Here is a 14,066-nt window from a genome sequence, read left to right as displayed (position 1 = left end):
CTGAAGGTGGAGAACCTGGAGAACCCAGGCAGGAGAACCTGGAGAAGCTCCAGAGAACATTGAGTGAGGCTGGGTTGGAGCTCCTGCAGAGACCACTGACAGGGAACATGGATAGAACCCTCAGGACGAACCTGAACAAACCCTACTGAGATCTCGTAACGTTCCTGCTAGGTTCTGATGGGTTCTCGTGGGTTCCAGTCCCATCATGACCACGAGTCTGGAATGACAGGATAAAGTTCTCAGCCCGTCTTTGCTGCCGTTCCTCGGTTCTCCTCCTCGTCCTTCACCGGGCCGTGCATGGAGAGCACTTTGTTTATAAGAGTTGAGGGACTGGATGTGGGGGTTCCTGTGTTTGTCTGGGAATGGGGGGGTACATTGTTGTGGGGGGTTGCTGTCTGGACACACACACACACACACACACACACACACACACACACACACACACACACACACACACACAGATAATTTGGCAGTAACTTTACACCAGGAAGTCAAAGCAGTTTGTTCCAGCAGGTCTGGTGGAGACAACCAGCTCAGCCTCCTCAGCTCCTCCTCAGATTAGCAATCAGTCTGGATTCCCAGTGGGCAGAGATGGACTCTGGAGGCCCCTGGTTCCAGACCCCTGGTCCAGAGGTCAACTCTGGAAGCCCCATGTCTTCTGTACCTCGTCTAAGGGTGGACTCTGGAGGCCTCCCATCCTGAGCCCTGGTCCTAAGCCTGCGGTCCAGAGGTCAACTCTGGAGATTGCTGTTCCAGAGGTGACCTCTGAAAGCCCCTGGTCCCAAGCCCATCGTCCAGAAGTTGACTTTGGAGGCTCCTGGTCCTGAAAGGGTCTCTGGAGGCTCCTGGTCCCAAGCCCCTGGTCCAGAGGTCAACTCTGGAGATCGCTGGTCCAGAAGTGACCTCTGGAAGTCCCTGGTCTTGGGCCTCTGGTCTTGGTTCCCTGGTTCAGAGGATCAACTCTGGAGGCTGCTAGACCAGAGGTGGACTCTGGAGGCCCCATGTCCTGAGCCCTGGTCCTAAGCCTGTGGTCCAGAGGTCAACTCTGGAGATCGCTCTTCCAGAGGTGACCCCTGAAAGCTCCTGGTCCTGAACCCCTGGTCCCAAGCCCCTCGTCCAGAAGTTGACTTTGGAGGCTCCTGGTCCTGAAAGGGACACTGGAGGCTCCTGGTCCCAAGCCCCTGGTCCAGAGGTCAACTCTGGAAGTCCCTGGTCTTGGGCCACTGGTCCTGGTTCCCTGATTCAGAGGATCAACTCTGGAGGCTGCTAGACCAGAGGTGGACTCTGGAGGCCCCGTGTCCTGGGCCCTGGTCCAGAAGTCGACTTTGGAGCACCCTGGTCCCAGGGACCCCTCTAATAATAAACCAGAGTGAATGCCGTGGAGCTTCACGCGTCCCCAAAGTTGTCCTCTCACCAGGTCGACAGGAAGTGGGTCCACGAGGTGCTGCGGGGAGAACGACGGTGTGTGTGTGTGTGTGTGTGTGTGTGTGTGTGTGTGTGTGTGTGTGTGTGTGTGTGTGTGTGTGTGTGTGTGTGTGTGTGTGTGAGGCAGGATGGGGGGGTTGCAGAGGGGGGATGTTTCTGGGATGAGGACAGATAGATGATAGATGATGGCCCAGCCAGAAGGAAAGGAGATCTGAGGTCGGCCGTCTGCGGCGCCGGCCGGCGTAAACAAGGACGCTGGCGGCCATTTTGGATGTTCTGACCAGTTCTGTTTTTTCCCGCCGTGGCGGTACAGGTTCTTGCTCCCTGGGGGTCGGCAAGGGGGTTTGTAAAGCCGGCGAGTGCTGACAAATCACAGGAAGGGATTTTCGAAATAAAATTGGATCAGCAGAGTGACGTGGCGGCGCTTCTTTAAGCCCCGCCCCCTGCCATGATGCATGAGATATGAGAGGTCGGGGTGACAGCTGAGAATGTCGGGTGAATTAGCACCAACCATTAATGAGCGACTGTTAGCTTCTGCTAGCTTCTTTTAGCTACTGCTAGCTCCACAAGCTTCTTTTAGCTTCTGCTAGCTCCTGCTAGCTTCTGCTAGCGCGGAGTCCAGTTTGTTTCCATCACATTTAGAGCTGCTTTTTCCGGGATCAGTCTAAATCCTGGGTTTAAACCCAGAAAAGGGAGGGCGGTCATTGGTGGAGGAGCTGTGTCTGGATGTTCTCCTGCGTGCGTTCTCCACGTTCTTCATCTTCTGTCCAAAAACAGCCGTCGGTTCATTGAAGACCAGATTGTCCGCGGGTTTGAATGAGAGGGTGAATGCCCGGGTGTGTCTACATGATTGACAGCTGGTCCATCTGAAACCCCGCCCCTCGGCCCAGTCACAGGGATTGGCTCCGCCCCCTCCCAGGCTTTTTTAAAGCCCGGTGAGGTCACTTCCTGTTCCTACAGGAAGTGAGATAGACGAGCGCCGGTTCAGTGAGTCTGATCGGTCTTCTCGCGTCGCCGCCGGCAGGACGACCAGGTGGTGCTGCAGTGCACCGCCTCCGTCCTGAAGGAGCAGCAGATCAAGCTCTGCCTGTCCTGCGAGGGCTTCGGGAACCGGCTCTGCTTCCTGGAGACCACGTCCAACGCCCAGGTGAGGACCTCCCACCCCGACCTCACCATCTCACAATCCCAAAATCCCACCGTCCGGGTTCCTCCTCAGAATGTTCCTCCGGATCTGGCCATCTGCACCTTCATCCTGGAGCAGTCGCTGTCGGTGCGCGCCCTGCAGGAGATGCTGGCCAACACGGTGGAGATGACCGAGGTAGGCGGGGCCAAAGGCGGGAGGGGGCGGGGCTACAAACACACACCAACACACACACACACATTTTATTACTATGACTGAAACTGACGGCGGTGATTTTCAAATAAAATAACCTTATTTTTGTTATTTATAAAAAAAAAAAAAAATCACATCCTGTTGCCTTTTTATTTTATTTATGAATTTTCACTTGATATCTGGCCCCTCCCCCTCCCTCCGACTCCGCCTCCTCTGCCGAGCAGGCAGTCGATTTGGACCAGTGGGTACGTCTGATAACATATGTGTTATTACATGTAATTACACGTGTGTGCCCCCCCCACCCCATCCATCCGAAAGTCCTGTCTTGCTTTCACGCCATCGGGCGCCATCTAGAGGTGGCGACCCGCCGTTTTTCGTCCATGGCAGCATAAAGAGGCCGGTTTTTAATCTAAAATTCAGATTTTTTTTTTTTAAATTGTTTTGGTGAGTAACTTTCGCTGCTTCCGTCTCGTCGTCAAGGTGTGAGGACGGTGTGTCGCCACGGCGACAAGTCACGAGTCGAGTCACCAACGCCGCTGCGTTCTACCGACCTAGCGGAGTTAGCTCGCAGCGAGAACGCGGAACCGAACTTCTCTGTTGTCACGGTTTCCATGACAACAGAGTAAGTGCCCGTCGTCGGGACTGACGGAAACCATTATCGGCTGACCGTGCACGGGCATAGTTTACACACACACACACACACACACACACCCTCGAACAGAGCAGCTGAATGTCAAGGATGAGGAAGGCCTTCTGTCATGGCGGCGGTGTGAGAATAGCCTGGCATGTGTCCCAGCCGAAGGTCTGCTCTGTCAGATGTGGACGGGAAACCGGACACCACCCGAAATAACACACACACACACACACACACACACACACACACACACTAGAGCACCTGTCGCAGTGCTAATGTGTACGGGCGGCTAATAGCGTGCTGACACCTCTTGACATGCCAACCCCAGTGGATTATGGGTCCTTAACCCCTCGTCCAAGGCTGTCGCCCCGCCGATCGGGCTAAATTGTTTTTTTTTTTTCGTTTTGTCTTTTTATTCTCGTCTTTCATCGCCGAAGCGTCGTATGTAAACAGCGCCGTCACATTACGTCGTTACCGCATCTTGTTATTGGTCCCAAAGTGTGCGTGAGTGTCCGGATGAAAGGGTGAATCAGGGTGTTCTCCTGAAGGAAATGTGTTCTTCTGTGGTCCCAGTCGTCCCAGGGCGGAGGCCATCGCACCCTGCTGTACGGCCACGCCATCCTCCTGAGACACAACCACTCGGGCATGGTGAGGACGCCGCCGCCGCAGATGATGCCCGGATGATCTGACACCATCCATGATCCATGTGCTTACCTCCCCCCAGTACCTGAGCTGCCTGACGACGTCCCGCTCCCTCACAGACAAGTTGGCCTTCGACGTCGGCCTTCAAGAAGACTCCACCGGTAAGACCTCCGGCTCCGCGACCTCCAGGCGGCCGTGTCGCCTCCTCCCGGGGTGCTGAGCATCCGGCTTTGCTCCTGCGTGCAGGCGAGGCCTGCTGGTGGACCATCCATCCTGCCTCCAAGCAGAGGTCCGAAGGCGAGAAGGTCAGGGTGGGGGATGACCTCATCCTCGTCAGCGTCTCCTCTGAGAGATACCTGGTGAGCCCTCGCCCGTGAAGACCCCTCCACCTCTAACCACCACCAGCACCGACATCTCCAACATCTCCTCAGCACCTGTCCTACGCCAGCGGGGACCTGATGGTGGACGCCTCCTTCATGCAGACGCTGTGGAACATGAACCCCATTAGTTCGGGTTGTGAGCTAGCAGAAGGTAACTTAGTTCATGGATGCTCACACACACACACACACACACACACACACACACACAGGGGTCACCACGGCGCCCGTCCTCCCTCGCAGGGTTCCTGACCGGAGGCCACGTTCTGCGGCTGTTCCACGGCCACATGGACGAGTGTCTGGCCATCTCCACGCCGGAGGAAGGAGAGGAGAAGCGCAGGTGAGATAGATCTGGTGGGGGGAAGTCGCTCGGGGGTCGGGGGTCACGGTCAGCGCTCTGATTGGCCGGATGGATGTATGCTCCGCCTCCTCCACAGGATGGCCCACTACGAGGGCGGCGCCGTGTGCAGCCAGGCCCGATCGCTGTGGAGGCTGGAACCTCTGAGGATCAGGTGATGACCACGCCCAGGTGGGACGTAACCGTAGAACCCACCGATCGGCGAAGCCGCCGTCAAACCCGGCGTGAACCTCCAGAAGAAGACGACCCTTTCATTGAGCATCCGTGCTACCTGAGAGTTTGGGATTCTTAGCGTTCCTTCTGAGATCTTCTGGTTGTCCTCTCCTCCAGCTGGAGCGGCAGCCACATGAAGTGGTGCCAGTCCTTTCGGATCCGCCACATCACCACGGGCCGGTACCTCTGCATGGACGACGAGAAGAGCCTGATGGTGGTCGATCCCGAGAGGGCCAACACCAAGCTCTCCGCCTTCTGCTTCCGAGCCTCCAAGGTCTGGAATCTCTCACTATCTGATTTTGCACCGCATGAAAATCGAACCATGAAGGTCACCCGCGGTGGTTTGAGCATCTCCTGGTTCTGGATTTGCGGTCCACCGCTCATTCCCTTCTCCATCGCCACCCCCTCTGCAGGAGAAGATGGATGTAGCCCAGAAGCGGGATGTGGAGGGGATGGGCATACCGGAGATCAAGTATGGAGAGTCCATGTGCTTCGTCCAGCACGTCTCCACGGGCTTGTGGCTCACCTACGCAGCACTGGACGCCAAAGCCGCTCGCCTGGGAATGATGAAGAGGAAGGTAAGCACTTCTTATCTCTTGTTTCCCAAGCGATGAGCAGAAGAAGGTTGTCCTTTTTGGGTGAGTTGGTGGGTCGTGACCCCTTCTTGTGTCCGCAGGTCATCCTGCACCAGGAGGGTCACATGGACGACGCCTTGACGGTGTCCCGTTCCCAGACCGAGGAGTCACAGGCGGCCCGAATGATCTACAGCACCATGGGGCTCTTCAGGATGTTCATCAAGTAGGACCACAAAGCAAAACTAGGAGAAGCGTGAACGTTTTCACCGATCGCCTTCATTCTGTCAGTGAAAAACAACACCGATCGGTTGGCTCTTGCCCCTTCAGGGGTCTGGACTCCCTGAACGGGAAGGGGAAGTCGCCGGGGCCGGTGTCGCTTCCCTTGGAGGGCGTCATCCTCTCCCTGCAGGATCTCATCTTCTACTTCCGTCCTCCTGAGGAGGAGCTGGAGCACGAGGAGAAGCAAACAAAGCTGCGCTCCCTCCGCAACCGGCAGAACCTCTTCCAGGAGGAGGTGGGTCCTTGAAACATCCCCTGAACTGTTGTGGTTCACAGTACTGAGATGAGATGAGAACAACTTTATTTATCCCCAAGGAAATTGTTGTGCCAGAGTTTCAAGCAAGAACATAACAATAATAGATAATAGTAGGAAGGAGGGAGAATAAGAAATACAATAAAATATAAATTGTCAAGGTTAAGGCTATCAAGTGTTTTGAGGTGTTAAAAAAGTACAAACATTTGAAGATTCCCTTCGGCTGAAGGAAGAGGAATTAAAAAGTCTGATAGCCTCAGGTAGGAAAGACCTCCTGTGGGGTTCAGTGGAGCTCCTCGGTGGGATCAGTCTACGACTGAAAGAGCTCTGACAGGACGTCAGTGTCCATGCAGGAGGTGATGGACGTTGTCCATGATGCTGAGGAGCATCTCTGACACCTGCACCACAGACTCCAGCTCCACTCCAGGACAGATCCAGCTCTCCTGATGAGCTTGTTGAGTCTGTTGGTGTCAGCTGTCTTGATCCTGCTGCCCAGCACACAGCAACGTAGAAGATGGCGCTGGACACCACCGAGTGGTAAAACATCTGCAGCATGGTCCTGCAGACGTTGAAAGATCTGAGCTTCCTGAGGAAGAACAGACGGCTCTGACCCTTCTTGATGATGGCGTTGGTGTTAAAGGTCCAGTCCAGTTTATCGTCCAAGTGGACACACAGGTACTTATAACTGTCCACAATGTCCACCTCTGTACCCCTGATGGTGACCGGATTCAGGTGGGTCCTTTGTTTCCTGAAATCCACCACCAGCTCCTTTGTCTTAGACACATTGAGCTGCAGGTGGTTCAGTCCACACCACTCCCTCCACAAACCTGTCCACCATGCTACTGTACTCCTCCTCCTGTCCTCCGTCGATGCAGCCCACGATGGCAGAGTCATCTGAGAAGTTCTGCAGGTGGTAGGACTGCGAGGAGAACCTGAAGTCTGAGGTGTAGAGCGTAAACTCCTTGTTGGGGTCGTGTCCTCCCTCCCAGGGTATGATAACCATCGTGCTGGAGTGCATCGACCGCCTGAACGTCTACAACACCGCTGCTCACTTCTCGGAGTTTGCCGGAGAGGAGGCAGCCGAGTCCTGGAAGGAGATAGTCAACCTCCTCTACGAGCTGCTGGGTAGGAGAACTCGCCCCGGTGAACAGCGGAGTTCCCGTTTCGTGCCGATTAAACGCCGTCCGTTTTGTCTTCGTTCTCTCACGGGAAGCCTCGCTGATCCGGGGAAACCGTTCCAACTGCGCCCTCTTCTGCGACAACCTGGACTGGCTGGTCAGCAAGCTGGACCGCCTGGAGGCATCGTCAGGTACTGGACCTTAATCCGTCCTTCTCCTAGTCTCGCTTTGGGGGCCGACAACACGTAGATGTGGTTTTCAGAGAAATCAGCACTTCTACCCCTTTGGTAGCACGAGGGCGAGTCAGTGGTGCCAACTAGTTATTCAAGAGCTGAGCTGAAATCCATTAAACCTGGAAGTGAAGGTCATCACTGGACCCTCAGCGCCAGAAACCGTTGGGTCTTCTGGAGGATCCTGGTCTTGCACGTTGTGGAAGATAACCTGAACCTGTAGGCCTTCAAGGATTAACAATAATCTGGATTATGGATGAAACATGTACCTTTTTGAGGATCCAAGCCTCTCGCGGTGGCAGCAAGATTAGGTTTAACATTTTTACCTTGTTTTATCTTAATATCCTGTTGTTGTTGGTTCAAGAAGTAACCCTTCCCTGTGATGCTTCCAGGCATTCTGGAGGTGCTGTATTGTGTGCTGATTGAAAGCCCCGAGGTTCTAAACATCATCCAGGAGAACCATATCAAATCCATCATCTCGCTCCTGGACAAGCACGGAAGGAACCACAAGGTTGGTGTCCTTGCCGGAGGAGGTGTTCTGGTTCTCCACCTGGATGGGGGAGGTGAAAGTGACGTCGGCTCTCTCTTCGCCCCTCCAGGTTCTGGACGTCTTGCGCTCCCTGTGTGTGTGCAACGGTGTGGCCGTGAGGTCCAATCAGAACCTCATCACCGAGAACCTGCTCCCGGGCCGGGACCTCCTGCTGCAGACCAACATTATCAACTACGTCACCAGGTACCGGAGCAGCGGCTGCCGGGCTTTCAGCTCCTTCTCAGACGGGTCGCAGGTCTTGTCCGTTCTCCATTCTCCAGACGTCTTCTGGGTCTGGTGGGCAGGACTTTGTTTTCCTTCAGGACAAGTTGACCTTCAACTGACACTGATGTTTCTGTTAAGACGGTCCTTTTTAAACTAATTTGTCCACTGGAGAACAACTCTTGGTGACCACGTGGTTGAGCCTTTTTCCCCGAGGGAACCCGGACTCCAGGGTAGCCTTACGAGTCCAGATGTTTGGTTGGAGAACAAACAAACATCACCAGAATTAAATTTGGTTAAGTCTGTGCTGACCATATTCCCCACTCTCTGCTCTCAGTGTGAGGCCCAACATCTTCCTCGGGACATGTGAGGGTTCCACGCAGTACAAGAAGTGGTACTTTGAGATGATGGTGGACTACGTGGAGCCCTTTGTGACGGCGCAGGCTACGCACCTGCGCGTGGGCTGGGCCATGACGGAGGGCTACAGCCCCTACCCTGGCGGCGGGGAGGGCTGGGGCGGGAACGGCGTCGGAGACGACCTCTACTCCTACGGCTTCGACGGCCTCCACCTGTGGTCAGGTACTTCATCCGCCCGACGTTCTTACGCCGTTCTCCGATCGCGCCGCAGCTCCGTCACGACCTCCCGACCCCTCCTCAGGTACGGTGGCCCGCCAGGTGGCTTCGCCCAGCGCCCACATCCTCGCCGCCGACGACGTGGTCAGCTGCTGCCTGGATCTGAGCGTGCCCAGTATCTCCTTCCGCATCAACGGGCACCCGGTTCAGGGAATGTTCGAGAACTTCAACGTGGACAGCCTCTTCTTCCCCGTCATCAGCTTCTCCGCCGGGGTCAAGTACGTCTTTTCCTTCACGGGCCTCCGATCTGTAATAAAATAAATGACGCGAGGAGTCCTTACAAGTTCTCCAAACACGATTTCACCCGTTTGTCCTTCGTGGCAGGGCTCGCTTTCTGCTCGGCGGTCGCCATGGAGACTTCAAGTTCATGCCCCCGCCGGGCTACGCCCCCTGCTACGAGGCCCTGCTGCCGCGGGAGAGGATGCGCATCGAGCCCATTAAGGAGTACAAGCACGACTTCAACGGCGTGAGGAACCTCCTCGGGCCGAGCCTCTCGCTCACCCATACCTCCTTCACCCCCTGCCCTGTGGACACCGTGCAGGTACCAGAACCGAAAACAAAAACAACCCCCCCGACGCTCACACACTCTCACACACACATATTTGTGTGCTTCGCCGCACAGATTGTGTTGCCGCCCCATCTTGAGCGCATCCGGGAGAAGCTGGCGGAGAACATCCATGAGCTGTGGGCCATCACACGCATCGAGCAGGGATGGACCTACGGGACGGTGAGCATGGACGGGCCGACCCGCTCCTTCTGAGATCTTGCATGGTACTGATCAGAAACCGATCGACGAAGCCGGCACTTCCTTCCTCGCCGCAGTTCAGAGACGACAACAAGAAGCTCCATCCCTGCCTGGTGGACTTCCAGAGCCTCCCAGAACCAGAGAGGAACTACAACCTGCAGATGTCTGGGGAGACCCTCAAGTGAGTTCTGAAAGTGCCTCAAGATGTTTGATCCCACTGTGAACATCGGGATCTGACGAGGGTCTCCTGGCCACCCAAGATTGTGGGGAGCTAAAAGAGCTGAAGCTAATTGTGTTGACCATGGCGACCTTCTCGCCCGACAGAACGCTGCTGGCGCTGGGCTGCCATGTCGGGATGGGCGACGAGAAAGCCGAGGAGAACCTCAAGAAGATCAAGCTGCCCAAGACGTAGGTGGTTTGGGTTTTTCAGCTCCGTCGGCAACTCTTGGACGTCCCTTCGGCTGACTTTGTCCTTCTCCCAGCTATGTGATGAGCAACAGCTACAAGCCGGCCCCGTTGGACCTCAGCCACGTGAAACTGACGCCCAACCAAAACCAGCTGGTGGAGAAGCTGGCGGAGAACGGCCACAACGTCTGGGCGAGGGATCGGGTCCGGCAGGGGTGGACCTACAGTATTGTCCAGGTGGAGCTCCACTTGGGTGCATGCTCGCTTGATTTGTTCCAGACTCCAGAAGCACGGATACCTGAAGTGCTGGTTCTTGTCCCCGCGCAATGTTCTCAGGACATCTTGAACAAGCGAAACCCTCGTCTGGTGCCTTATAACCTTCTGGACGAGAGAACCAAGAAAACCAACCGCGACAGCGTCAACAACGCCGTCCGCACGCTCATCGGCTACGGCTACAACATCGAGCCTCCGGATCAGGAGAGCAGTAAGTCCGCACTTTCATTTTCCAAACTGTAGCTTCGCCCTCACCGTTCGCCCGCCTCCCCACAGCCGGCCACGGCCAGGAGAACGTCCGCGGCGACAAAGTGCGGATCTTCAGGGCGGAGAAGTCCTACGCCGTCACCCAGGGGAAGTGGTACTTCGAGTTCGAGGCGGTGACCACGGGGGAGATGCGGGTGGGCTGGGCTCGGCCCAACGTCCGGTCCGACACCGAGCTGGGGGCGGACGAGCTGGCCTACGTCTTCAACGGCAACAAGGTGGGAGCGTTCCGGAGCTTTCCGTGTCTGTGTGGAGGCTCCTCGCGGGGTCGCTCACCGACCTCTGCCTTCAGGCTCAAAGATGGCACATCGGCAACGAGCCGTTCGGGCGCCAGTGGCAGTCCGGCGACGTGGTCGGCTGCATGATCGACCTGACGGAGATGAACATCATGTTCACGCTCAACGGGGAGATGCTGATCAGCGACTCCGGGTCCGAGATGGCCTTCAAAGACATCGAGATCGGGGAAGGTGAGTCCGGGGTGGACCTCCAGGGTTCTCCGAGGAGCGGCCGTCCGCTGGAATCCGGTTCTCGGTCTTCCTCGCCGCAGGTTTCATCCCGGTTTGCGCGCTGGGCCTGTCCCAAGTGGGTCGCATCAACCTGGGCCAGAACGTCAGCAGCCTCCGGTTCTTCGCCATCTGCGGCCTGCAGGAAGGGTTCGAGCCTTTCGCCATCAACATGAAGCGCGACATCACCATGTGGTTCAGCAAGAGCTTGCCCCAGTTTGTTCCGGTTCCCGGGGACCACAACCACATCGAGGTAACGGGGGGGGGGGTTCCATCGTAGAGCGTCGAGACCCAGGAGGTCCGTTGAAGCCGAGCGTCCGCCCCTTCTCTCAGGTGTCCCGCGTGGACGGGACGGTGGACAGCGCCCCTTGTCTGAAGCTGACTCACAAGACCTTCGGGTCGCAGAACGCCAACACCGACATGATGTTCCTCAGGCTGAGCATGCCGGTCCAGTTCCACGAAATCTTCAAGATCCCGGCGGGCACCACCCTGCTCACTCGCCCCCTCACCATACCGGAAGAGGAGGTGGTGGTGGTGGAGCCCGACACCGAGTTCGAGGTCCTGAAGAAGTCGGCCAGTCGCAAGGAGCAGGATGAGGAGAAGAAGGAACCCTCTGTGCCCAAGGAGGTGTCCGTGGAGAACGAGAAGGACACCGTGTCGGAGAAGGGGAAGAAGAGAGGGTGAGCCGGGTAGCGCTTCCTCTGCTCTTCCACGGGAACCAAACCTAAACCCAGTCTTGTTCTCCTCCACGCCTCAGATTCTTCTCCAAGGCCAAGAAGGCGGCCATGACGCCCCTGGCTCCACCTCCGGCTCCGCCCACGGTGCCCCGCCTGGTGGAGGACGTGGTGCCAGATGACCGCGACGACCCCGAGATCATCCTCAACACCACCACGGTCCGCATCGGCACCTCCAGCCCGAGGTTTCCGAGGAGCGAGCGCTCCGGGATGTTTGTCTCACGTTCCGGTGCACCTTCTCGCCGCAGTACTACTACTCGGTGAGGATCTTCGCCGGCCAGGAGCCGTCGGGCGTCTGGGTCGGCTGGGTGACCCCCGACTACCACCAGTACGACCCCGGCTTCGACCTCTCCAAGGTGCGGAGCGTCACCGTCACCGTGGGAGACGACAAGGGCAACATCCACGACAGGTCAGCGAGCGCCGAGCGCCTCGGACGCCGTTGTCGTTGGAGATCCAACAGATCGTGGTCCGATGTTCCTCGACAGCATGAAGCACAGCAACTGCTACATGGTGTGGGGGGGCGACCTGGTCAGCAACCAGCAGACCCGCTTCAGCCAGGAGGACATGGTGGTGGGATGCCTGGTGGACCTGGCCACGGGTCTCATGACCTTCACCGCCAACGGGAAGGAGATCAACACCTTCTACCAGGTGGGGAACATCAACCGCGTCACCCGTTTATAACACAGGAATAACACCTTCTCCGCAGGTGGAGCCCAACACCAAGCTGTTCCCCGCCGTCTTCATCCAGCCGTCCAATCAGAACATGGTGCAGCTGGAGCTGGGCAAGCTCAAGGTTTGAACCTCGGCTTTCACCTCCCGGGACGACCTTTTCCGAACCTCCCCGGTGATCCCCGTCTTCTCCGCCCGCCCGCCTCCGCAGAACATCATGCCCATCTCGGCGGCCATGTTCCGCAGCGAGCGCAAGAACGCCGTCCCCCAGTGTCCGCCCAGGCTGGACGTCCAGTTGCTGACGCCGGTCATCTGGAGCCGGATGCCCAACCACTTCCTGAGCCCGGAGGTGGGCAGGGTGAGCGAGAAGCTGGGCTGGATGGTGGAGTGCACCGAGCCGCTCATCATGATGGCCCTGCACATCCCCGAGGAGAACAGGTCGGGAACGTTCCGGAGCTACGAGGAGACGGACGGTAGAAGGAGCGCAACGGTAGACGTCCTTCCCCGCCCGAGGGTTTGATTCGAACGATCGTTTTCAGGTGTATCGACATCCTGGAGCTGTCCGAGCGCCAGGACCTGATGAAGTTCCACTTCCACACCCTGATGCTCTACTGCGCCGTCTGCGCCCTCGGCAACAACCGGGTGGCTCACGCCCTGTGCAGCCACGTGGACGAGTCCCAGCTCTTCTACGCCATCGAGAACACCTACCTGCCCGGACCTCTGCGGGGCGGCTACTACGACCTCCTCATCAGCATCCACCTGGAGTCGGCCAAGCGGGCGCGCCTGGGCACCAACCGGGAGTTCATCGTGCCCATGACGGAGGAGACCCTCAGCATCCATCTCTACCCCAACGTCCACAAGTCCCACTCCCTCCCCGGCGTGGGCCTCACCACCTGCCTGCGCCCCAAACTCCACTTCTCCTCCATCAACTTCGTCGGCACCGACCCCGACCTCTACACCCTCAGCCCGGTCTTTCCGCTGCAGGTAAGAAGCATGGAGGTGCACCGGGCGAAGCCCTTCCTCCTTCATCTCCTTCTCCCGCTTCTTCTCGTGCCCAGGAGCTGAAGACCCGGGCCATCAGCATGCTGACGGAGGCGGTGCTGGACGGCAGCCAGGCCATGAGGGATCCGGTCGGTGGCAGCGTGGAGTTCCACTTCGTGCCCATCCTGAAGCTGATCAGCACGCTGCTGATCATGGGCATCTTCAACGACGAGGACACCAAGCACATCCTCAAGATGATCGACCCCAGCGTCTTCAGCGGCAAGGAGGAGGACGAAGAGCAGCAGCAGGAGGAGGAGGAGGAGGAGGGCGACGGCGGAGCCGGCGAAGGAGAGAGCGAGGAGGCCAAAGAGGAGGCGGAGGATGCCGAGCCGGAGGACGAAGGGGTCGGCGACGAAGAGGAAGAGGAGCTGAAACACCTCGAGAAGGAAGAAGGTGACGATGAGGAGGAAGTCGAGCCGAAGGCTGACGGAGAGGAGAAGGAGGAGAAGGAGAAGGAGGAGAAGGAGGAGGCAGAAGCCGAGGGAGAGAAGACGGAGGAGGAGGAGAAGGAGGCAGAGGCCGGGGAGGTGGAGGCCAAAGAGGAAGAGGAGGGTCCGGAAGAAGGTCTTCTCCAAATGAAGCTCCCGGAGTCGGTCAAGCTGCAGGTTGTC

The 14,066-nt window shown here is 57.5% G+C and overlaps 1 protein-coding gene across 10 annotated transcripts in view; it reads left to right on the top strand.

Moving 5' to 3' along the window:
* ryr1b (ryanodine receptor 1b (skeletal)) overlaps positions 1-14,066 on the top strand; it is a 49,218-nt gene that overhangs the window by 6,374 nt on the left and 28,778 nt on the right. For 6 of the 10 annotated variants that reach the window (XM_086165101.1, XM_086165097.1, XM_086165102.1 and 3 more), the window contains exons 2-35: positions 2,450-2,572; positions 2,642-2,743; positions 3,966-4,040; positions 4,117-4,195; positions 4,281-4,393; positions 4,466-4,565; positions 4,655-4,751; positions 4,849-4,923; positions 5,100-5,256; positions 5,396-5,560; positions 5,659-5,780; positions 5,885-6,071; positions 7,079-7,214; positions 7,303-7,398; positions 7,830-7,948; positions 8,037-8,170; positions 8,526-8,767; positions 8,847-9,039; positions 9,146-9,548; positions 9,644-9,747; positions 9,891-9,974; positions 10,049-10,208; positions 10,308-10,455; positions 10,521-10,726; positions 10,801-10,975; positions 11,056-11,264; positions 11,345-11,691; positions 11,769-11,904; positions 11,994-12,154; positions 12,231-12,393; positions 12,452-12,538; positions 12,626-12,852; positions 12,954-13,398; positions 13,473-14,060. In XM_086165101.1, the coding sequence (XP_086021227.1) occupies positions 2,450-2,572; positions 2,642-2,743; positions 3,966-4,040; positions 4,117-4,195; positions 4,281-4,393; positions 4,466-4,565; positions 4,655-4,751; positions 4,849-4,923; positions 5,100-5,256; positions 5,396-5,560; positions 5,659-5,780; positions 5,885-6,071; positions 7,079-7,214; positions 7,303-7,398; positions 7,830-7,948; positions 8,037-8,170; positions 8,526-8,767; positions 8,847-9,039; positions 9,146-9,548; positions 9,644-9,747; positions 9,891-9,974; positions 10,049-10,208; positions 10,308-10,455; positions 10,521-10,726; positions 10,801-10,975; positions 11,056-11,264; positions 11,345-11,691; positions 11,769-11,904; positions 11,994-12,154; positions 12,231-12,393; positions 12,452-12,538; positions 12,626-12,852; positions 12,954-13,398; positions 13,473-14,060 (5,958 nt within the window). The remainder of the gene's footprint in view (positions 1-2,449; positions 2,573-2,641; positions 2,744-3,965; positions 4,041-4,116; positions 4,196-4,280; positions 4,394-4,465; positions 4,566-4,654; positions 4,752-4,848; positions 4,924-5,099; positions 5,257-5,395; positions 5,561-5,658; positions 5,781-5,884; positions 6,072-7,078; positions 7,215-7,302; positions 7,399-7,829; positions 7,949-8,036; positions 8,171-8,525; positions 8,768-8,846; positions 9,040-9,145; positions 9,549-9,643; positions 9,748-9,890; positions 9,975-10,048; positions 10,209-10,307; positions 10,456-10,520; positions 10,727-10,800; positions 10,976-11,055; positions 11,265-11,344; positions 11,692-11,768; positions 11,905-11,993; positions 12,155-12,230; positions 12,394-12,451; positions 12,539-12,625; positions 12,853-12,953; positions 13,399-13,472; positions 14,061-14,066) is intronic. The other 4 variants (XM_086165105.1, XM_086165106.1, XM_086165104.1 and 1 more) reach the window with 1 other exon arrangement.

The sequence above is a fragment of the Fistularia commersonii genome, chromosome 18 (genome assembly GCF_037954325.1).
Source record: "Fistularia commersonii isolate RoL2024-O1a breed Wild chromosome 18, RoL_Fcom_v1.0, whole genome shotgun sequence".
Classification (NCBI taxonomy): domain Eukaryota; kingdom Metazoa; phylum Chordata; class Actinopteri; order Syngnathiformes; family Fistulariidae; genus Fistularia; species Fistularia commersonii.
The sequence above is the reverse complement of the archived record's forward strand: the minus strand, read 5'-3'. Positions and strand labels throughout refer to the sequence as shown.